This window comes from Myxine glutinosa, chromosome 2, assembly GCF_964187855.1.
Source record: "Myxine glutinosa chromosome 2, kmMyxGlut1.1, whole genome shotgun sequence".
NCBI classification, from domain to species: Eukaryota; Metazoa; Chordata; class Myxini; order Myxiniformes; family Myxinidae; genus Myxine; species Myxine glutinosa.
The window spans coordinates 27,277,383-27,300,475 of NC_136262.1; the positions used below are offsets into that span (position 1 = coordinate 27,277,383).

General features: G+C 45.3%; 1 protein-coding gene across 1 annotated transcript; it reads left to right on the plus strand.

The window, feature by feature from the left end:
- Positions 1 to 584: 584 nt before the first annotated feature.
- On the plus strand, positions 585 to 22,656 carry LOC137421972 (fructose-1,6-bisphosphatase 1-like). Its single transcript, XM_068108604.2, has 7 exons — positions 585 to 847; positions 1,121 to 1,283; positions 8,911 to 9,003; positions 17,830 to 17,970; positions 18,113 to 18,250; positions 18,515 to 18,634; positions 22,190 to 22,656. The coding sequence occupies exons 1-7, from the start codon at positions 678 to 680 to the stop codon at positions 22,376 to 22,378; spliced, it is 1,014 nt and encodes a 337-aa protein (XP_067964705.1). The 5' UTR covers positions 585 to 677; the 3' UTR covers positions 22,379 to 22,656.
- Positions 22,657 to 23,093: the final 437 nt, after the last annotated feature.

Here is a 23,093-nt window from a genome sequence, read left to right on the forward strand (position 1 = left end):
TTTTTCCCCACATTTTATGATCCAAATATTTTTTAAATTTATGTAAAGTACTTTTGGTGTTGTTTGGCCTTTACTTTTCTTTCGGATATTGGGTATGCTTAACCTTCCGACAACCAATGGGATACAGATGTACCCGGAACCACATTTAAACTTTCAAAGTTGATATCTCTATCCGAAGGCTAAACTTAGGAGTGTAGGTCCGAAAGTCCTGAACCCCCTACTCACCCTTTTCTCCATAATGTCCAGTCTCTCCTCTCCCTTTGTCTCTCTCTCTCAATTTTGGCTGATTATTGTAAGGAGGTACTTAATGCAATATTCATATAAAATACCACCTACGGTGTCATTTCTGTGATTTAAACACTCTCTCCTCTCTGCCTCCTAACCTCATACACATACTTTCCCCATTTTATAGTTGTGGGGTGCAATATAGATTATAAAGATGAGTCAAAAGCATTCTCTTTGGTAATGGTGCATGCCTTGCTCTGCTTCTGTGCCTGCAAGAGGACTTTCTTTACAGCTGAGCCAATGTTGCGCTGCCCATACTGACTTTAAATGTCACGGGGGAGGGAGGCAAAGGGCGCAGCAGTTTAATAATAGCGTGGAGGGTGATTGCATTCAGTGCTGCTGCGACTTGCTGGTAGACGTGTGTGTCCGTCCACCGGGTCCTTCGGCAAGCTATGACTGACCAAAGTCCCTTTGATACCGATGTGATTACAATGACCCGGTTCGTCTTGGAGGAGGGTCGCAAGGCAGGAGGCACGGGCGAGTTTAATCAGATGCTCACCGCTCTGCTGTGCTCCATCAAAGCGATAAGCTTAGCTGTGCGGAAGGCTGGCTTGGCCCACCTGTGAGTTTGAGTTTGCTGTGTGTGATACTTCAAGTGGTCATGACTTGTGATTGCTCGTAATTTGTGGTCGTGATGCATGACCGCTCACCATTTTGGAACGAACGTTGGGCAATTGGAAATTTGAGAATTATGAAAAATGACCCTGATTTTATGATTTGTACAAAATGTGGATTATTGAGGTTGAATTGGATTGCGTTTTATGTGGAGGCTGCTAAATGAACGCTTTAGTTACTTTTACTTGAACTTAACATGATATTGTTCCTGAACACCAAGGTATGGCTTGGCTGGCAATGTTAACGTGACAGGAGACCAGGTGAAGAAGCTGGACGTGCTATCCAATGACATGGTCACGAATATGCTCAAGTCCTCCTTCACCACCTGTGTTCTTGTGTCTGAGGAGGACGAGAATGCAGTCATTGTGGATTTGGACAAACAGGTGGGTGTGGAGAAAAAAAACCAAAATGGAGAAATCGTCAAATTAAACTTTTATTGTGACTTCAACTTTAGCTTCTTTATCCAGGTAGAGGACATTATAAGGAATACATAGCCATGCTGTGTCCTTCACTGGCAAAAAAATAATGGGAGAAATAAGTGGAAATGAAAGTCTGTTGTTGGCTTTAACGGTTAATGTGGATGGCTTAAGATCTTGGGGACTTTAGTTTGAGACCGTCATGCTGTTGAATTAACACCTGGAGGGTTGACTCAGTCTGTCATCCTTCCGAAGTTGGCAAAATGAGTACCAGCTTTCTGGGGTAATACACCCTTGGAGTATCCTGTGTCGAAGTGGCGACCCGTCCAGGAATGTATTTCTTAGCCAAGGAAAGTGCCTCGGCAGCTCCTATGCGGCTCACAGCGTGAAATGTTTGGTTAAGTGGAAATGAAATTGAAAAACAAGTAAAGAGAATATCAAATTCCTGCAACAAGAAGTCCCTGAATATGTGGATTAAACACCCATAAGGAAGGAGAGAGTATTTGTATTGGAAATGCGGCTCGGTAGGTGTAAGGATAGTTAATTATAGGCAAGGGGTAGAAAAGATCACAATTATGAGTTGGAGGATGTTTGTTGGAGACCTGCCATTTTGCAACCCTGGAGCAAAAAGCAATTGCGGGGAGGGAATGAGGAATGCGTCTGTCATGGAAAGACTGAAAGCAAGATCAGAGACATTAAATAAGAGAAGCCACCGTGTCTGCAATGACACAGCAATGGGCCCTGTTCCCTTGCCTTTTACTGGGAGATAAAAATTATGTTGTTAGCTTTTGATTCCACAGCATCAAGGAGTGAGTTGTGAAATGGGGGCACCAGCCCTGAGACATCTGAGAATTCGACACTTGCCTGGATTGAGTAACACATTCGGTGTATCAGATGTGATTATATAATAACATCTGATCTTTCCAGGTCGGTTGAGAGAGATGCAGCAACTGCCAGCCTCATTAACTGCATGTCCCTACGTATCCAGATTGATAATACATCAATAGTCTACTATGGCCCATACACACCGGGCTGCAGTGGTACTTGGCTGTGCCTAAAGTGGTCTCGGTAGTTGCATACCCATAAACTAACCTGGGGAGTCTCACCCTGGCTTCGACATGGATACAAGGAAATATAATAACAGGACAAAGCAATTCTGCCAATGGAAACTTGGCTTTCTTTATCCCAACACCACGCTGTATGTATCTCTCCTCCAATAGAAGAACACAACTTCATGTGCCACACAACCCATTAAAAATAGAAAACCCATTAAAAGTAGAAAACCCAGAAAGGGAGCTAGACATTTCACAGCAGGAGGCAGGTTTTTTTTTCAGGAGGGGGGTAGTGTTACAGGCAATTGTTTTTATTAGAAAAATGTCTTCAACATTCTTACATCAATCATTGACTTGAACTTTTGGTTATAACTGTCTGTGTATCACCTTGATAGACAATACTCGCTGTACTGTGCGGCCCATCGTGTAAATATCAACAGGGTTGATGTTTGGGTTGAGCAGACAGTTCTTAATTACTGACTCCCCCCCCCCTCCCCCCTTCCATTTTGTTCCCTTCTATTCTGCTCTTGCTCTTCCGCAAGTCTCGATCATGTAGACAAGTAAAAATAAATGTAGAGACAAATTTCCTCATTATTAATCTGCATACCCTTTTCATAAACGAAAGCCAAGGTCAAATTTGTCCCTCCCTATTTTATTGTTATCCCAACTCTTCACTTCCCATATTGTTGTTTTCATTTTCAAATAAATCAAGAAAGGTGTGGAGTCAGGATACATCACATTTGGTGTACAGAGAATACAAAAAACAAAACGGACCCTCAGACTTTATTATTGTTATAACTAGCATGACTCGGCGCTCCGCGTGCCTCACCACACGTCGTTTCAGAGGGGTAGGCATCTTTGACCATTTCGGTGTCTTTTGGGTCTTTATGGTGTTTTGGGTCTTCAAGGCCATTTAGATCTTCAGGGTCTTTTGGATACTCTGGGCCTTTAAGGGTATTTTGGGTCTTTGGTGTCTTCAGAGGCTTTTGGGTCATAAGGGTCTTCAGTGTCTTTTGGGTCTTCAGGGGCTTTTGGGTCTTAAAGGTCTTTTGGTTCTTCTTAGTCTTTTGGGTGTTTTGGGTTTTCAAGGGTGATTTGGGTCTTCAGGGGTCTTGGTGGTCTTCAGGGTCTTGGGGGAATTAAAGAGTCGTCAAAGGTCTGAGGGGTTTCAGCAGTCTAAACGTAATTAAGAGGGTGTTAATTTTATTTGAAGAAGAAGAAGACGTTTTCGTCGCATATAAACACAGCGACATAACCATACACGTTTGCTCTGTTATAATAAGATTAAGCCAACCCCTATAGGATATAATGAAATGAAATTCATTTAAGAGACTTTCGGAATGAAACTTTGCATCAATAATAGGAATAAAAAGTATGCCAGGTTGACATAAGTTTTCTTTGACCTTGACATAATTTTTAGCTCACCTGGAACGTAGTTCCGGGGAGCTTATGCGATGGCGCGTCGTCAGTCCGTAAAAACTTGCAACTTCTCCGAAACTGCTGATGGGATTGCGGCCAAACTTGGCACAAATTATACTTGGTATGTTGCAACTCAAGTTTGTTCACGGCATGAAAAAGATCGAGGTTTAAGGGGGTCTACCGGGGGTCAAAGTGGGTCCAGGTTTGACCCCTCCCCTCTTTCCCAAAATAGGTATTTGCTTTCTTCTCAGAAACTACTCATACAATTCCTATGAAACTTCACAACAACGTTACGTCCATGACTTGTGATGTACCAACGTTTCCTCACGGCATTAAGAAGATCTGGGTTTGGGGTAGAGGGGGGGGGGGGGGGAGATTTCTCCCCCAAAATAGTTTTTTGTTTGTTTAAAGTTTTATTATTACGTTAACATGATTCTACATGCTGCCCTGGCTTCTAGCAACCATTGAAAATGGTTTAAAATACCTTGATACTGTTTAAAATACATTTAGTCGGTGTAGTATACTGATATATTCTACCAAGTGAGCACCCAGGGTATTTCCCCTATTTTTAAGGCCATGACCCAATTATTGGCATTTCATTTCCTCTTCAAATCATTACATTTGAAATAAAAATTCAATCTCTTACAGTCATTCCTTTCGACATTCTCTAAACTCACCTTCATTCCACTCCTCTATCGTTTTCAAATGGATCTCTGACTTGAAAATCACAATTAACCCTACTTGTTATAAATGTTCGTTTTTCATTAATCATCCACTTTATAAACTCCCCCTCACCACTCCCCTCCTAAACTCCGCCCTTTCCCCTCCCCTCCCCTCTAAATCTCCCAACTCACCCCTCCCCTTCTAAACTCCTCCCTTGCCCCTCCCCTCTAAATCTCCCCACTTGCCCCTCCCTTGGAAACTCCCCCCTCACCCCTCCCCTTCTAAACTCCCTTCTCACCCTCCCCTTCAAAACTCCCCCTCACCCCTCCCCTTCAAAACTCCCCTCCCCCACCACTCCCCTTCAAATCTCGCCCCCCCCCCCTCCCCCTACTATTTTTCTCCAATTTTCCCTCCTTCCCCCTCCCCCTCCAAGCTGCCGCCTCCCCACTTCCTCTCCCTTCCATCACATACCTCCACCTCCTCCATCCTCCGACTTTGCTCTGCCCCCCTCAAACAACACCTCATGGTGCCTCTTCCCATCACCATCAAACCATTTGTCTTCCTCATCCTTCCCTTTCTCCTAACCCTTCTGCAATCTCCGACACACCATCAACAGCTCTCCCTACCTCCCCCTCTCCCCCCTCATCTTACCTTACCCCTCCCCTCCCCTGTCCTGTGCCAGATGCTCCCCCCTCCCTCTTTCTTAACGGTATGGACCTCAAACATCCGGGGCCTTTGCTCAAACCTGATTGATCTCTCCATACAGGTTTCTTCTGACAAACCAGACGTAATCTGCTTAACAGAAACTTTCCTCCTTCAAGATGTCTCTGATTCCTTAATATTTCTTCCTGGTTATTCTCTCCTCCGGTATGATAGACCTGAGCCTCATCCTGGTGGTGGGGTTGCTATCTTTATCAAAAACTCTCTTCCTCACTCTCCCTGCACTGCCCTCTTTCCACCCCACCCCAGGAGTACCTCTGGCTACGGCTTCCTCTCCACTCCCACCTTTTGTTCATATGTGTTCTGTACCGTCTTCCAAACAGTGATGACTCCATCTACATCTCGCTGCCTGACAACATGGACCAACTTCTATCTTCTCATCCCAACTCTCTCTTCCACATATGTGGTGACTTCAACTGTCATCATGCCAGCTGGCTGGGTGTGGGTTCCTCTCTCACCAGCCATGGCTCCTTAGCAAAGGACTTCTGCGACTCACTGGGACTGACAAAATCTGTCAATTTCCCGACCCGTATCTCAGTCAATGGAGTATCTTCTCTTCGAGACTTGGTTATGACAAACTTCCCTGCAAATGTCTCCTGTTCTTCTGCTCCAATTGGTTCTTCTGATCATTTCCTTGTTAAAGTGGACATCTCTCTGGCCATTCTCAGACAGCCTCATCAGCGCCAACGAGTCTGGCATTTCACTCAGGCTGACTGGCACAGTCTTCAAGCAGACATCAATCATCTGGACTGGTCTCCCATCTCTACTGCCTCTGACATCAACTCTTCCTGGGAATTCTTCCAAAGTAAACTGCTCTCTCCCATGCACAAGTTTATCCCTTCTTGTCTTCACTTGTTGCACCCTTCCTCCCGTCCATGGTACACTGAACCTTGTAGTGAGGCAGTTGCCATGGAAGTTGCAGTTGCATGGAAGGCAAATCCAACTGAGGGTAATCTCAGTTCCTTTCACAAAGCTCGGAACAAGTGTGTATCTTACCCTCAGGAGAGCCAGGAAACAACATCTCTCTGCTCTCAAGACTGAACTCTCAAACCTGTCTCCTTCCTCCAAATCCTGGTGGTGTCTGGTCAAATCTGTTTCTGATGTTTGTTCCCTCTCCAACCCCTCCCTTACCTCAAACGGCTACACATCTGACTCCGCAGACTCTGTGTCCTTCTCTTCTGACAAGGTGGAGAAGTCTCTGTCAATCCTCGACTCTGATTCTGCAACTGGACCAGACTGCATCAGCCCACATGTAGCAAAATCCTGCTCTGCTGCTCTATCTCACCCTCTCTCTGTTCTCTTCACCCTCTCTTTTGCTCAAGGTCATCTGCCATCTGCTTGGAAATCGGCCAACATTTCCACTTTACACAAAAAATGTGCAAAAACAGATCCTTGCAACTACAGACCAATCAGCCTGCTCCCAATAATCGGCAAGGTCATGGAATCCATCATCGCTTCTGACATCAAATCCTTCCTCTTCTCAAATGGCTTGATATCAGATCATCAATTTGGATTCAGACCAGGTCACTCTACTCTGGACATGCTGCTTCTGCTGTCTCAACAATGGATGGAGGTCCTCAATGCCAAACGGGAAATTAGAGCTGTCTCCCTTGACATATCACGTGCCTTCGATACGGTCTGGCACCCAGCCCTGCTCACCAAACTCTCCTCTGATGGTATCCATGGAAATCTCCACGCATGGCTTGCGGACTTCCTCTCTGGTCGTAGTCAACGTGTGGCCCTAAATGGTTTTCTCTCATCTCCCCTTCCTGTTCAGTCTGGAGTTCCCCAAGGCAGTGTTCTGGGCCCTGTGCTTTTTCTGGTCTTCATCAATGATCGCTCCGACTCTCTGGAAATTCCTCTCTATCTCTTTGCTGATGACTCCACTCTCTGCCGCTCCATACCCCATCCCTCAGATCGGCAGTCTGCAACCTCCTCACTCCCTGCAGACTGGACAAAATCACAGACTGGTCAAACAAGTGGAACTTGTCTGTCAATCCTGACAAATCTTGCACTCTCACTATGTCTCGCCGAAAAGACCACCTGGACAACGCTCCAATCTACTTTCTCAACAATCCTCTCCAAGAAGTTCTGTCACTCAAGCTTTTGTGTATGACTATCTGCCATGATCTTTCCTGGGAAAACCACATTTCCAAGCTGGCCTCCAAAGCCAGTCGCCGACTGGGCATCCTCCGTCGTGTGAAGTCCTTCCTTGGCACACCTGAGCTCCTCACCACATACAAGGCTTTCATCCGCAGCTCAATGGAATACTGTTCTCCCCTCTGGGCCGGTGCTCCTGCCTCACACCTAGCTCGGCTTCACGCTGTTGAAACCAAAGCGTTTAGAATCATTGGAATCTCCCGCGATGAAGCTAACTCTGAGGGCCTTTCACTCACTCACCGCAGGCAGGTAGGTGGTCTTTCTGTCTTCTACCGACTCCTATCTGACCTTGCTCTCTCAGCTCTCTCTGTGCTCTGTCCCCCAAATACTCCTACCGGTCACACAAGATCTGCCAGAAACCCTCTTATGGTTAAAATGCCAAAATCAAGACTCTGCTCACCTTCACTCTTTCATTCCCCTTTTCTCCCGCCTCTGGAACAAACTCCCTCACTCTCTTCAATCCCACTCCTCCCTTCAGGTCTTTAAAACAGCTGTTCACCACCATCTCTTATCTTCCCCCATCCAAAACTTTGATCTTTTCTACGCCCGTTAATTCACCCCAGATCCACTTTTTTGAAATACCTACTTCTTTCCTGGAAGTCCTAGCAGTGCCCTCTCACTCCCACAGATCTCCCGATGTCCATGCTCTCCATCTTGTTCTCCTGCTCCCTTTATCATGTGTTTTATGTGGCAGTTTGTCTTTTTGTGATCAATGTTAGCTCTTACACGATCCTCGATCTTGTATACAAAAAAAAAAAAAAAAATTCACCAACGCTCGACTGAGACTTGTCTGATCAGAAAGAAATTGCCCTCTCTAGATAGCCTAGGCCCTAGAGTATGACGCATTTACACTTGATTTCCATCATACCCCCTCCAGGTTAAAGATCAAGGTCAAATGGTGATCTGAAAAAAAAAGTGTTTAAATCCCGATGACCGCTTGGCCTTCCAATATGTCCTTTCATCATCATTCACCATCATTGGCCTTCCAATATGTCCTTTCATCATAACCTACCTACCTGTACTGATACCTACCTACCTACCTACCTACCTGTACTGATTTTGTAAATCTGATATTTGATTCATGTCCTTGACCTGCTTTTTTCTGATTGTGACATAATTAACAAAAATCACTTTTGATCATAACGTGAATAATTTTCCTCCGGTTTTCTTGAGTTTTATGGATAGATTGTAGATGGGGACACATTCTCCAAATTTACACTCTATCCATAAGTGTTGAACGTCAAGGTCATATGGTGGTCCAAAAACAATATGGCCATCATTGGGTTGCGGCGCCGGGGGATGCTTTCCCTTGGTGATCACTGTGAATGCAGATATCCAACTTGTTATTATTATTACTGTTATTATAATAATATTTTGGACAAATGCAAAGTTTTGGGTGTGACCATTCGACCGAATATTAACCTTCATCTGCGATGAGCAGTCCTGTTTAATCCCTGACACCATCATCACCTTTGTGATTTTATCCGATTGGTGATTTTTGGTGAAATTATTCTTCACTTTGTTGGGATTTAAAATATAAAATCAAACAGGATACCTCATCCTCTCCCCTCCTCCATCAGGGAAAGTACGTTGTCTGCTTTGATCCGCTAGATGGTTCTTCAAACATAGACTGCCTGGAGTCCATCGGCACCATTTTTGCCATCTATCGAAAGGTACGAGCTTTTTGAAGTGATGAATAAAAGTTATTTATGAAATGGAATAGTTACGATAGATTACATGAACTCGCAACGGTACCCGCCCTACGGGCAGGGCTAATAAAAAAAACCACATCACTGTTCATATCGGTAAATATTATTCCATCGTGTTTCAAATCGTGATATCAACTGTACGCTTTTCTTTAGGAAAAAAAAAAAATGGAATGATTTTGTACCTCTTCAAGATAGACGACATTGCTGATAAAAGTTCCTTTTCTCTCTTTGAAGTTCTTGGCAAACATTTTTATGTGGCTTTTATTGGCTTTTTACGTGGCTTTTATTGAAATTCTAAAGATACTGTTTAGATTTTGATGATTTGCGTGTGATATGATTTAACGGATGTTTATATAAATCGTTTAAATAAAAAAAGCCTTCAATTTCTGATATTTTGCCTTTTCATTTGGGCTTCCCAATTGAAGCCCCGCCCATAGGCCGGGTACGTTGCTAGTAATATATAATGGTGATACAACAATTTTTACCGCTTTGCTTTGAAGAATGGGAATGAAGGGGGAGGAGCGTGACAATATGTCTGGTTGAAGGCTTTGGGCGGTGAGGGGGCTTGAAGCCAGATTTTAATCTTACAGCCGCCATGTTGGTGCTCACTGTCACTGCGATGTGAAGCGAAAGACACCTCAGAGCTGTCACATTCACAATCGCTATGTCGTATGTACTCCCGATACGTGTTTCCTTCATTGTAAAAACTACCAAGTCAACAGTTAAAAGGATTTTGAGCCGATAGGTGTGATGGCCTTGGCAAGATCTATGGCGACAGCGATCTGTTAGCTTATACACCACCCAAATAGCTATGTGGAATTCTCTCATGTAGAGATTAAACCCACGTCGTTTGAACTTTCGCCGAGGTCCTTATTTACTTTTAATGATGTTTATATACGAATCAAAAAGAAGATAATTGGTTTTGGGTCGTCCTTTCTGCATATCTCGTGGGATTATGAGTTGGAGAGACGACCGTGATGGCGGGGAGGGGGTTGGCATTCTCTCAAGCAGGGATTCAACCCATGTTCTTATAAAAGGTCCTTGTCCGAGGTCACCGAGTCCGATCGGTGCAGCCGTTTGTGCGGCACCCGGGAAAATAACGTTATGCGGGAGTCCAAACCTGAAAATGGTGGAGGCCAAAGCTGAAATTGGAAAAACAATATAGCCTATTTTACTCAAGGGGATCCCAGGATTACCCACCCAAAATATCGTTGCGATCGGTTCAGCCGTTTTGCGGTACCTTCGAACGGACGGACAGACAGACGGACGGACATTTGGTGAATTATAGTAAGATACTAATGAATGCATGATGAACCGGAAGTGATGTGAAGGGTGTAATGAAGAAGATTCACCACTAAAGTCTTGAGCAGAAGAGCCTGCAGTTGCTTGTTACTACACAACATCATTGGCGATGAGGATGGGATGCCTTGCTCTTACATCACCTGCCATACCGAACAAGACTGCTGACATTCACCCGGAACGATGCTGCACATATTAATTTTGAAAGGGTGAAAAATGTAATTGCCAATAGTCCTGCCCTCGCTTTGTTTGACCATACTCTGCCCACTATTGTGACCACAGATGTTTCAGATTATGGAGTTGGAGCAGAGCTCACTCAAATTATTGAGGGCTCTACAGAGGTAACAGTTGCATCCGCATCACGCACACTCTCAGAATGCGACCGCACATACTCTATAGTAGAAAAGGAAGCAAACATTTGCCTGTGTCTGGGCAACAGCAATGGCGTACTTGCCTCTGTCGTCAGACCACAGTCCACTTACCACACTATGCTGTCTTTGATAGGTCTTGGTCAAGCTGGAATGAACACATTGTTCTGAATGCTTGTGGTGGATTTCAGTCAAATCCCAGTGTCGGGGATTTCATACATTTGGCTCTGTTGCTGGGGCAGCCCTTGAGCATTCTGGGAATTGAACAAAGCTGGCAGAAACGACCCCTGTAACACAGCCTGTTTTTGAAGTTTTCAGGCTCCAACCTTGGGAAAAAGCTGTGTGGACGAGAAAATAGCTTTTCCCTTCCTAAACAGCCCCTATTGTTATGCTTTCCGTCTCGTCTTTGAAGTCTCCTTTCATTATTTCCTGTGGAGTATAAAAACCCTGGCCTGATATGTTTTGATTGAGAAGCTGGTCCATTCCTGGCTTATACGGCAGCTCTCCCATGTGCATGTGTATCTCCTGGTACCTTTAATAAATTCTCCTGTAACTGTCTGAGTTTGGTCAAATTATCATCCCTGGGGGGTGCTGGGGGGTAAATCCCCAGCATGCCTAATGTCATGCAATTATGAAATTGTATACAAACCTGGCCAGGAAAATGTGACTGCAGACTGTTTATCTTGCTTACTATACACAAAGAATTAAGTTAAGCACCCCCCCGTTTTTTTACAACCTCGCACATTACAAGTTTGTTGTCGTCAAAACAGTGTAATATACCCATGATATTGCTATATTTTCTGGAGAAGTGATATTATGGTCACATAAAAACATAACAATCATGCCGTTTTCAATATTTTATTCTGAATAATTTAAGGTGAAATTTTTTGGGAATTTTAGGCATATTTTCACCTCAATTTAAGTATGGAGCTATAGGTCCATCACGGACAATGTGGATGACGTTTATGTTTTCTAACGTACAGTCATTGTTCTGAGAAGACCTCTAGCGATCTTTGCGTCAATAACGTGTGTAGGACCCACGTGATCGGATGGAGCAAGGTGCTGTGACAACCATCCCCTGGCCTGCGTACAGTCCTGACCTGAACCCCCTCGAGCACGTTTGGGACATGTTGGGACGACAAATTGCGAAGATGGTCCCTCCAATAGCCAATCTGGATGAATTGGAACGTGCATTACATCGGGAATGGAACAACCTGCCACAGCAACGCATACGACGGCTTACAGGGTCTATGAGACGTAGGGTTGAGTCAGTGATCCGATCACGTGGGTCCTACACACGTTATTGACGCAAAGATCGCTAGAGGTCTTCTCAGAACAATGACTGTACGTTAGAAAACATAAACGTCATCCACACTGTCCGTGATGGACCTATAGCTCCATACTTAAATTGAGGTGAAAATATGCCTAAAATTCCCAAAAAATTTCACCTTAAATTATTCAGAATAAAATATTGAAAACGGCATGATTGTTATGTTTTTATGTGACCATAATATCACTTCTCCAGAAAATATAGCAATATCATGGGTATATTACACTGTTTTGACGACAACAAACTTGTAATGTGCGAGGTTGTAAAAAAACGGGGGGGTGCTTAACTTAATTCTTTGTGTATACTTCTCGTGACAGAGCCTTACCACAAACCTGATGATGGCTGTCAAGTCTGACGACTTCTCCGCTATGCCTGCAAAAACAATTCAAGGATTTTTAATATATGCCCTATTCTAGAGAAAGTGCTGGAATATGTCTCAAGAGGATGGCCTCACAATGCAAAGCACATTGGCCCAAATGTACTTCCTTACCTTCGCCTTCCGAATGAACACTAGTTCTACCTGGTTACTTATTTGTGGCACTCACCTTGTGATCGTCCCGACAGAACGTCAACCCACGTTCATCCAGCTTGCTCATGATGCGCACCAAGGAATTGTGAGAACTAAACGGAGGCTCACAGACCTGTATTGGTGGCTAGGGATGGACTCTCAAGTGGAAGTTGACATTAAATCATGCATTACTTGCCAAATGCATGATAAAACAGCAGTCACTCAGGTTCCGCCATTACGAAGCAATTCCTCTCCCAAATGCTGCATGGGAAAAACATGCCATCAATATTGTGGGACCGCTTGACAAACTAGATGGTATTCATAGAATACTTACCCTGCGCAGTCAACTTGGTGTGAGCCAACTCTTCTGTTTTTGAACATTTTTTTCTTTGATCCAATATGGCTGTCAGACCACGTGAGCGATTACATCATAAATTTATATTCTCTAATATAATTGTTGTGTAGATCACGCTCAATACATTTCAAACTGATCAGACTAAGCGTTGTCCCTGTCGAATGATGACGTCATAATTATGGCACCAATGACGTCATCAACAACATCTATTCCCCATATGGAGTTCTTTACAATGAGGCATGTTTAATTTTTTTCCATGCAGCGGTTTTGGAGATATAGAGGTGCAACATTTTTCGGTTTTTCCAAGATGGTGCCTGCACCACATTGACTATGACGTCATGACTATCATTAAAATATTCGAAAGGAGGAGGCCTCCTATGGTGAAAATTTCGTGCCCATCAGACCGACAGTTGCTGAAATTGTTTTAATAATGATCGGATGGATAAGTGTTGTATTTGTCGAATTATGACATCATAACGAATGCACCGATGACATAATCATTCACATATCTTATTCCCCATGGGGAGTCGCTGACAATGAGCCAGTTCTCAATTTTTTGCCATGGAGTGGTTTCAGACAGAGGTGCGAAGTTTTTCCAAGATGGCGCCTGTACCACGTTAGCTATGACGTCATAATAATTAAAATATTCCACAGGAGGAGGTCCTCCTACGGTGAAAATTTCATGTCAATCGGACCAATAATTGCCGAGAAAATGAATTTTTTTAATGCAGACACAGCACACGGACAGCACACGTACGCACCTGAATGCTTAACCCCGCTTTTCGCTTCGCAAGCGCAGGGTAACTAGTGTTATGTCATTACCTCAATTGACTACTTCACCAGATGTCCAGCGAAGAAGCCTCTACCTCCCGAGTGACCTCTGTTACAGTTATCAAGTTCTTGACTGCAGTGTTCAGCCGCGAAGGTAACCAACAGGAATTCATCTCTGACAATGGCTTTGTTTGTTTCAGCTGAGTTTGAAACATTCCTGAAAGAAACACCAAGCACTGTCGTAGTTCTGTCTATTACTATATATTACTCACCAACCAAGGGGGAGATGGAAGGCGTTAAGAGTGCTCAAGGACTGTTTGCACACTGGAAACCTCGAGGGAAGACCTGGAAAACATTCGTACCTGACTTCTTGCAAACCTATCGAGCTTCAAGACATTCATCAACTTGAGATTCATGGTGAGCTTCTACACGGATGTACACTGCACATCAAGTTGCACATTAGTGGCCTACAGATCAGCACACCTGCCCTGAGACACGAGGGCGTGAGACACTGTGTTCAAGAGAGTCAAGAGAATTCCAGATGCTACACGGACAAGCCCCTTGGGGCAAAATCTCCGACCTTTCAATGTGGTTCTTTCTTTCAAATTTGGAAACCTGGACTTCACAAGAAAGGACAGACCAAGTTTTTTTTTTTGTTTTTTTTGTATACAGGATCGAGGCTCGTGAAAGAGCTTCTTCTTCTTTCGTGTATCATCAGATGGCCAGCTCAGTGTCGTGCAGCCATGCCCTCGTCTCTGGTCCTACGTCGAAGAGGCTGGCTTCTGAAGGTGGTCTGTATAGGGGGCAGGTGGTAATTGTGTGTTCGGCAGTCTGCTCAGGCTTGCCGCACTCGCACGCGGCACTGTCTGCCAGGCCCCACATCTTCAGCGATGATTTGAAGCAGCCGACCCCCATACGTAGACGGTTCAGCAAGGTCCATTGCAGGCGTGGTAGGTCTTCTCCTATGACGCCACCTCCTGGGTCCCAGATGTAGCGGTGGATACGGGTGGGCCCGGCCGTTTCCCACACCTGCTTCCAAGATGCCGCCAGCCATGCGCTTCTAGACAGGTCCTCAGGGATAGAACTGAGCATCTCTTGTGCCGCCTTGTTGTAGGGATGGCGGGACTTGAGTCTGCTTGGAGGCGCCACTATCGTTGTGGTGTTGTGCAGGATGTGCCAGTCGTGTTTCTGGGCATTCCTTGCCAGGGCGAGGGTAGCAGCCTCCCATCGGAGGCCGGCCGGGGCGATTCCCGCTAGGACTGACAGGTGGAATGCCGGGGTGGGCTTCAAGCAACCAGCTACAATGCGGAGGGCGTTGTTAATGGCAACATCAACCTTTCTCACGTGTGGACTTCTGCTCCAGGCTGGGGCGCAGTATTCGGCTGCAGAGAAGACCAGGGCTTGCGTGGATATTCGTAGGGTCTTGGCGGAGGCTCCCCAGGTCGTACCAGCGAGACGTCGGATAAGCGAGACCCTTGATGTCACCTTGGCCTTAACTTCTTCTAGGTGTTGCTTGAAGGACAGTATCCGATCTAGGCGTACACCGAGGTACTTTGGGGCTTGCTGGAACTCCAGGCGTTTGTTGTCAACGAACATGTCCAGTTCCCTTTTTGCTTCTCTGTTGTTAAGATGGTATGCCGCTGACACTGTCTCATGCCGTGAAAGAGCTAACATTTATCACACAAAAAAATTAAACAGACACGCAAAGAGTATATAATAAGGGGAGCGGTAGACAAGATGGGGAGAGAAGGGGAAGCACACAAACGCAACATTTGAGAGCAGGAACATCGGGAGACCTGTGGGAGGGGGAGGGCTTGGGGGGAGGAAGTGTGGGAATGGGGGGGGGGGTGGGAGAAGTATAAAAGACAAGAACACTGCAAGGACTTCCAGGAAAGAAGTTGGTATTTCAAAAAAGTGGATCTGGGGTGAATTAGCGGGGGTAGAAAATATCAAGGTTTTGGATGGGGGAAGATAAGAGATGGTGGTGAACAGCTGTTTTAAAGACCTGGAGGGAGGAGTGGGATTGAAGAGAGTGAGGGAGTTTGTACCAGAGGTGGGAGAAAAGAGGAATGAAGGAGTGAAGGTGAATAGAGAGTCTTGATTTTTGGCAGTTTAACCATAAGAGGGTTTCAGGCAGATCTTGTGCGACCTGTAGGAATATTTGGGGGACAGAGCATAGAGGGAGCAAGGCCGGAGAGGAGTCGGTAGAAGACAGAAAGACCACCAACCTGCCTGCGGTGAGGAAGGGAAAGGCCCTCACAATCAGCTTCATCGCGGGAGATTCCAATGATTCTGAAAGCTTTGGTTTCGACAACGTGAAAGCGAGCTCGGTGTGAGGCAGGAGCACTGGCCCAGAGGGGAGAACAGTAATCCATTGAGCTGCGGATGAAAGCCTTGTATGTGGTGAGGAGCTCAGGTGTGCCAAGGAAGGACTTCGCACGACGGAGGATGCCCAGTCGGCGACTGGCTTTGGAAGCCAGATTTGAAATGTGGTTTTCCCAGGAAAGATCATGGCAGATAGCGAGACCAAAAAGCTTGAGTGACAGAACTTCTTGAAGAGGATTGTTGAGAAAGTAGATTGGAGGGTTGTCCAGTCGGTCTTTTCGGAGAGACATCGTAAGAGTGTGAGATTTGTCAGGATTGAAAGACATGTTCCACTTGTTTGACCAGTCTGTGATTTTTTCCAGGTCTGCAGAGAGTGAGGAGGCTGCAGACTGCCGATCTGAGGGATGAGGAATGGAGCGGCATTGAGTGGGGTCATCAGCAAAGAGATAGAGAGGATTTCCAAGAGAGTCAGAGTGATCATTGATGAAGACCAGAAAAAGCACAGGGCCCAGAACACTACCTTGGGGAACTCCAGCCTGAACAGGAAGGGGAGATGAGAGAAACCCATTCAGGGCCACACGTTGACTACGACTAGAGAGGAAGTCCGCAAGCCATGCGAGGAGATTTCCATGGATACCATACGAGGAGAGTTTGGTGAGCAGAGTGGGGTGTCAGACCGTATCGAAAGCACGTGATATGTCATGGGAGACCGCTCTAATTTCCTGTTTGACATAGAGGACCTCCATCCATTGTTGAGACAGCAGAAGCAGCATGTCCAGAGTAGAGTGACCTGTTTTGATACCAAATTGATGATCAGAGATCAAGCCATTGGAAAAGAGGAAAGATTTGATATCCAAAGTAATGATGGCTTCCATGACTTTGCTGATAATTGGGAGAAGGCTGATTGGTCTGTAGCTGCAAGGATCTGTTTTTGCACCTTTTTGTGTAAAGCGGTGATGTTGGCTGATTTCCAAGCTGATGGTAGATGACCTTGAGCAAAAGAAAGGGTGAAGAGAACAGAGAGAGGGAGTGAAAGAGCGGCAGGGCAGGATTTTAGGACCAGTGGGCTGATGCCGTCAGGTCCAGTTACACAATCAGAGTCGAGGATTGACAGAAACTTCTCCACCTTGTCAGGAGGAAAGGACACTGAGTCCAGCAAGTTTAGCCAAGCCCTCCAGATCATGGAGCAGAGAGATCCTGATACCTGCAGACTCTGATGGATGGAAAAGTGTGGAATGCAATTCATGTTGCACCTACAATTCAGACCACACATGGACTTCCTGCTGAAAGTCTGCCAGGTTTTGAGGATTATGGTACACATTAGCCTGTGTCCAACAAATGCTTCAACAAGTTTTTGTCCCAGTTGTTTATCATGGGACCAGACATCATCGAGTTCCTGTGTGCGCAAAGGGAAGTGTGAAAAAAAAACAAGGGAAATGTGATCATTCATTATTCATCTTTGTTGTTGCCAATGACATGTTCACTTTGTTGTTTGCTTTTTCATTAATAGTTGTCATTATGCTATAAAACATTAATTAATTATCTTCACAAAAAAGGGTTTATGTGGTATTTGGAGATAGGTAAGATAGATTCCGTTGTTCAATTACCTGATTACTAATGAATGCATGATGAACCGGAAGTGACGTGTGTGGTGGAGAAGAGTCACCATTATAGTCTTGAGCAAAAGGGCCTGCAGTTGCTTGTTACTATACAACACTGCTTTAACCTATAGGGGGCATCATCAACTGTACAAAAGAAGAAGAAGAGCACAGTTTAATGTAAGCTGCCATTTTGTCGCCTTTAAACTCACGTGCTGACGTTTTTTTTTCTTCAGGTTTCAACCGAAAGCGCCTCGGAAAAAGATGCCCTACAGCCCGGAATAAACATGGCGGCTGCTGGATACGCCTTGTATGGCAGTGCTACCCTGGTCGCGCTCACGACAGGCCAGGGTGTAAACTTCTTCATGCTGGACCCCGTACGTACCGATGGTTTTGTGGCCACGTGTTGCCGCAAATTAATTTAAAAAAAAAAGAGTTTGTGATGCTCTAAAAAAGATAATGTGTTAATAAGTGATTGCGCATACCCACCTGCTGTCCCCACCTGCCACCATCTACAAGGGCATTGGTGAGTTCATTCTGGTGGATCGAAACGTCAAGATCAAGAAAAAAGGAAAGATTTTCAGCCTCAACGAAGGTTACGCCAAATTCTTCGACCCTGCTGTGACTGAATACGTACAACGGAAAAAGTTTCCTGAGGTTTGTGCAGCCAAGACTTTTGTTCTGGTGCAGTTCTTTGCTTCGTCTCCATGTTTGAATGTGAACGTTTAATCGTACTAAATTGGGGAAGGGGAGAAGGGGGTGTGACCAAATCCTTTTGATAATGAACATTACCATTGGGAGCAAACTCCCAAAAAAAAAAAAACGCTTTTTACCCACAATACCTACATCAATATACATCATATCGTCACCCATTGGCTCATGCTTTGTGGAAATGAGTACTGCATGCCCTTTTCTGTGCAGGACGGCAGTGCTCCATATGGTGCCCGCTACGTGGGCTCTATGGTGGCTGACGTACATCGTACCATTAAATATGGCGGAATCTTCATGTACCCAGCAAATTCGAAGAGCCCCAAAGGAAAGGTGAGATTACACATATGGCCTTTGTCCGAGATTGGAAACGTGCTCCTGTGTTTGTTTGTTTTTACCCTCGCCAGAGAGGAGAGGGTATTGCATTTTAGTCCGTTTGTCTGTCTGTTTGTCCGCACTGAATAAATATGATTTTCTCTGCAACCGTTGGTCCAATTGACAGGAAATTTTCACCGTAAGTGCAACTCAACCTGTATAATTTTTCATAATTACGATGTCATATGTCATGTGGTACGGGCGCCATCTTGCAAAGAACGAAAAAAAATTGCACCTCTATCTTCGGAAGCTCTGCATAGAAAAAATTGAGACATGGCTCATTGGAAAGAACTCTCCATGGGGAATAAAATATGTTAATGATGATGTCATAGGTGACTCCATTATGACGTTATAATTCGACAAGTACAAAACTTCATCCGATCAAGATAAAATTTATTGAGCGTCATCTAGGGATAAATTGGTGGGGAAAAAAAAGAAATAATGATGTCATTGGTCACGTAGTTCGGCCGCCATATTTGTTTTAACACAAAAGCCTTAAGAACCACTAAAAACATGTCCTGGCGATGGTCTGCAATCTCTGATTGCTCTTTCTGGTTTTTTTTATGTTATAAGGCTTGTAGTGGAGCTGCCTCACACATCTCACACACAAATGGACATACAGAAGAGTACACGTGACAACACAGGACTGTTAGACTAGACAAACATAGCCACAGAGATGAGGTGCGGAAAGTGTCGTCACTTCCTGGGGCACTCTTTGCACCAGCGATGCCACAAGAATGGCGCCGCCTTCTCACCTCACTCAGTGGAGCATTTCCTGAGGAGGGATTTCCACTTCCCCATTGATTAAAGTCTTTGGTATGGCTCGGCCGGGTTTAAACGGCCGACTTCCCAGACTCAGGGTGGCACTCGAACCATTACATCATCACATCTTGGTTCTAAACTCGAATCTATTTGCATTCTTACCTCCCCAACTTTTGTTAAAGTGGATATCTCTCTGGCCATTCTCAGAGAGCCTCCTCAGCGTCGACGAGTCTGGCATTTCACTCAGGCCGACTGGCATGGTCTCCAAGCAGGCATCAATCATCTGGACTGGTCCCCCATCTCTACTGCCTCTGACATCAATTCTTCCTGGGAATTCTTCCAAAGCAAACTGCTCTCTCACATGCACAGCTTTATCCCATCTCGTCTTCAGGTGTCAAACCCTTCCTCCCATCCATGGTACACTGAATCTTGTGGTGAGGCAGTTGCCTTGAAACAACTTTCCTTTGCCTCTTGGTAGGCAAATCCAACTGAAGGCAATCTCAGTTCCTTCCACCAAGCTCGGAACAAGGTGTGTCTACCTCCAGGAGAGTCAGGAAGCTCTATCTCCCCACTCTCAAGATTGAACTCTCAAACCTGTCTCCTTCCTCCAAATCCTGGTGGCATCTGGTCAAATCCGTTTCTGGTGTTTGTTCCCCCTCCATCCCCTCCCATACCTCAAATGGCTACACAGTTGACACCGCACGTGACAAAGCCGAATGCCTCAACTCTGTGTTTGCCTGAAAATCTTGTGTCCCAAACCCATCTCTCTCTGTATCCACCTTACCCAGTCGAACCCAGCTGCTCCTGGCCTCTGTGTCCTTCTCTCCTGACAAGGTGGAGAGGTTTCTGTCAAACCTCGACTCTGATTCTGTAACTAGACCAGACGGCATCAGCCCACGGGTCCTAAAATCCTGTTCTGCCGCTCTTTCACACCCTCTATCTATTCCTTTCACCCTCTCTTTTGCTCAAGGTCATCTGCCATCAGTTTGGAAATCAGCAAACATTACCGCTTTACACAAAAAAGGTGCAAAAACAGATCCTTGCAACTACAGACCAATCAGCCTGCTCCCCATTATCAGCAAAGTCATGGAATCCATCATTGCTTCGGATATCAAATCCTTCCTCTTCTCCAATGGCTTGATCTCTGATCATCAATTTGGTTTCAGACCAGGTCACTCCACTCTGGACATGCTGCTTCTGCTGTCTCAACAATGGATAGAGGTCCTCAATGCCAAACAAGAAATCAGAGCTGTCTCTCTTGACATATCACATGCCGTCAATATGGTCTGGCACCCCGCTCTGCTCACCAAACTCTCCTCCTATTGTATCCATGGAAATCTCCACGCATGGCTTGCGGACTTCCTCTCTGGTCGTAGTCAACGTGTGGCCCTGAATGGATTTCTCTCATCTCCCCTTCCTGTTCAGGCTGGAGTTCCCCAAGGCAGTGTTCTGGGCCCTGTGCTTTTTCTGGTCTTCATCAATGATCGTGACCATGCGTGGAGACTCTGGAAAATCCTCTCTATCTCTTTGCTGATGACTCTACTATCTGCCGCTCCATTCCTCATCCCACAGATCGGCAGTCTGCAGCCTCCTCACTCTCTGCAGACCTGGACAAAATCACAGACTGGTCAAACAAGAGGAACATGTCTTTCAATCTTGACAAATCTCACACTCTTACAATGTCTCTCCGAAAAGACCGACTGGACAACCCTCCCATCTACTTTCTCAACAAACCTCTCCTAGAAGTTCTGTCGCTCAAGCTTTTGGGTCTCAATATCTGTCATGATCTTTCCTGGGAAAACAACATTTCCAAGCTGGCTTCCAAAGCCAGTCGCCCACTAGGCATCCTCCATCGTGTGAAGTCCTTACTTGGCACACCTGAGCTCCTTACCACATACAAGGCTTTCATCCGCAGCTCAATGGAATACTGTTCTCCCCTCTGGGCCGGTGCTCCTGCCTCACACCTAGCTCGGCTTCACGCTGTTGAAACCAAAGCTTTCAGAATCATTGGAATCTCCCGCGATGAAGCTGATTGTGAGGGCCTTTCACTCACTCACCACAGGCAGTTAGGTGGTCTTTCTGCCTTCTACCGACTCCTATCCGGCCTAGCTCCCCCAGCTCCATCTGTGCTCTGTCCCCCATATATTCCTACAGGTCGCACAAGATCTGCCAGCAACCCTCTTATGGTTAAACTGCCAAAATCAAGACTCTCTATTCACCTTCATTCCTCTTTTCTCGCGCCTCTGGAACAAACTCCCTCACTCTCTTCAATCGCACTCCCCCCTCCAGGTCTTTAAAACAGCTGTCCACCACCATCTCTTATCTTCCCCCATCGAAAACCTTGATCCTTTCTACCCTTGTTAATTCACTTCAGATCCTACTTTTTTGAAATACAAACTTCTTTTCTGGAAGTTCTAGCAGTGTCCATGTGTTTTATACCTCTCCCACGCCCATCCCCTCCCCCCCTCCCCTTCCCATGCCTCCTCCCCCAAGCCCTCTCCCTCCCACAGATCTCCTGATGTCCCTGTTCTCTACTGTTGTACTTGTGTGCTTCCCTCTCTCTCCCCATCTTGTCTCCCGCTCCCTTTATTATATGTTTTATGTGTCCGTTTTTTGTGATTAATGTTAGCTCTTACACGAGCCTCGATCTTGTATACAAAAAAAAGAAGAAAAAAAAAGACGCACGAACCATTACATCATCGAATCTTGGTTCTAAACTGGAATCTATTTGCATTCTTACCTCCCCAACAGCTCCGCTTGCTCTACGAATGCAACCCCATGGCATTCATTGTGGAACAGGCTGGAGGAATAGCGACGACCGGCACGCAGCGCATCCTCGAAGTGCAGCCCGAAACAATACACCAGCGAGTGCCTTTCTTCGTCGGTTCTCCAGATGATGTGCAGGAGTTCCTCGACATATACAAAAAGCACCATGGCTGATGGCTTTGGCCTAGCTTGCGAGAAAGTAATTGTTTGCCACATGCATTATGATCCAGTTTTGCTCATAAGGATCTTCACGTTTCAAACTCGCTCGGTGTTCAACTTTTTCCAAAGTTCAGTGTACTTTCTGAATGGGTTTTGGTGACGTTTGGAATAAGGATGACTTTAGTTTGTTTTCTGAAAACATTTCTCTTGAAAGTTTGTCAAGGAAACTTTAATTTTGACGTGCAATACTGTATAACTCTGACCTAAGGAAATAAAAGTGCAGCTTTATAAAATATCATTATGAATGTTGCTTATTTTACAGAATAGTTGAATGATAGTTGGAGATAAGTATTTGTTGCCTTCACTCGCATCTCTGAATTGTAAACAAAAATAAGCCCCACAATGCAACCTCGTTCAAGATCTTCTTGGTGGGGAAGTTCCTGAATCGTCAGGTTTATGCAGTAAACGTCCCCGTGAAGAAAGCATTTAACATAATATAGACATAGAGGATCCAACAGGACATGCACCAACTGGCAAATTTAGCTGAGTTTGCAGAGTCCGTTGGATTCAATGTGAAGATTATTGTTGTGCAACCCAACATTGGATTTTGGCTATCTCGTCCATCCTGCACACAAAGATAGGAGTATGATGTCATCTCATCCTCCAAACAAAGATAGGAGTGGGTGGCATTATCATGCCAGACCCCCTTACAACTGTGATGTTGGTTATG

Bases quoted from the DNA above. Each gene is read 5' to 3' on its own strand.
- LOC137421972 (XM_068108604.2), top strand. From the start codon at position 678: ATGACTGACCAAAGTCCCTTTGATACCGATGTGATTACAATGACCCGG. The intron at 9,004-17,829 runs GTACGAGCTTTT...TTTTTTCTTCAG, and splicing joins TTTTTGCCATCTATCGAAAG to GTTTCAACCGAAAGCGCCTC. The intron at 17,971-18,112 runs GTACGTACCGAT...ACCATCTACAAG, and splicing joins ACTTCTTCATGCTGGACCCC to GGCATTGGTGAGTTCATTCT.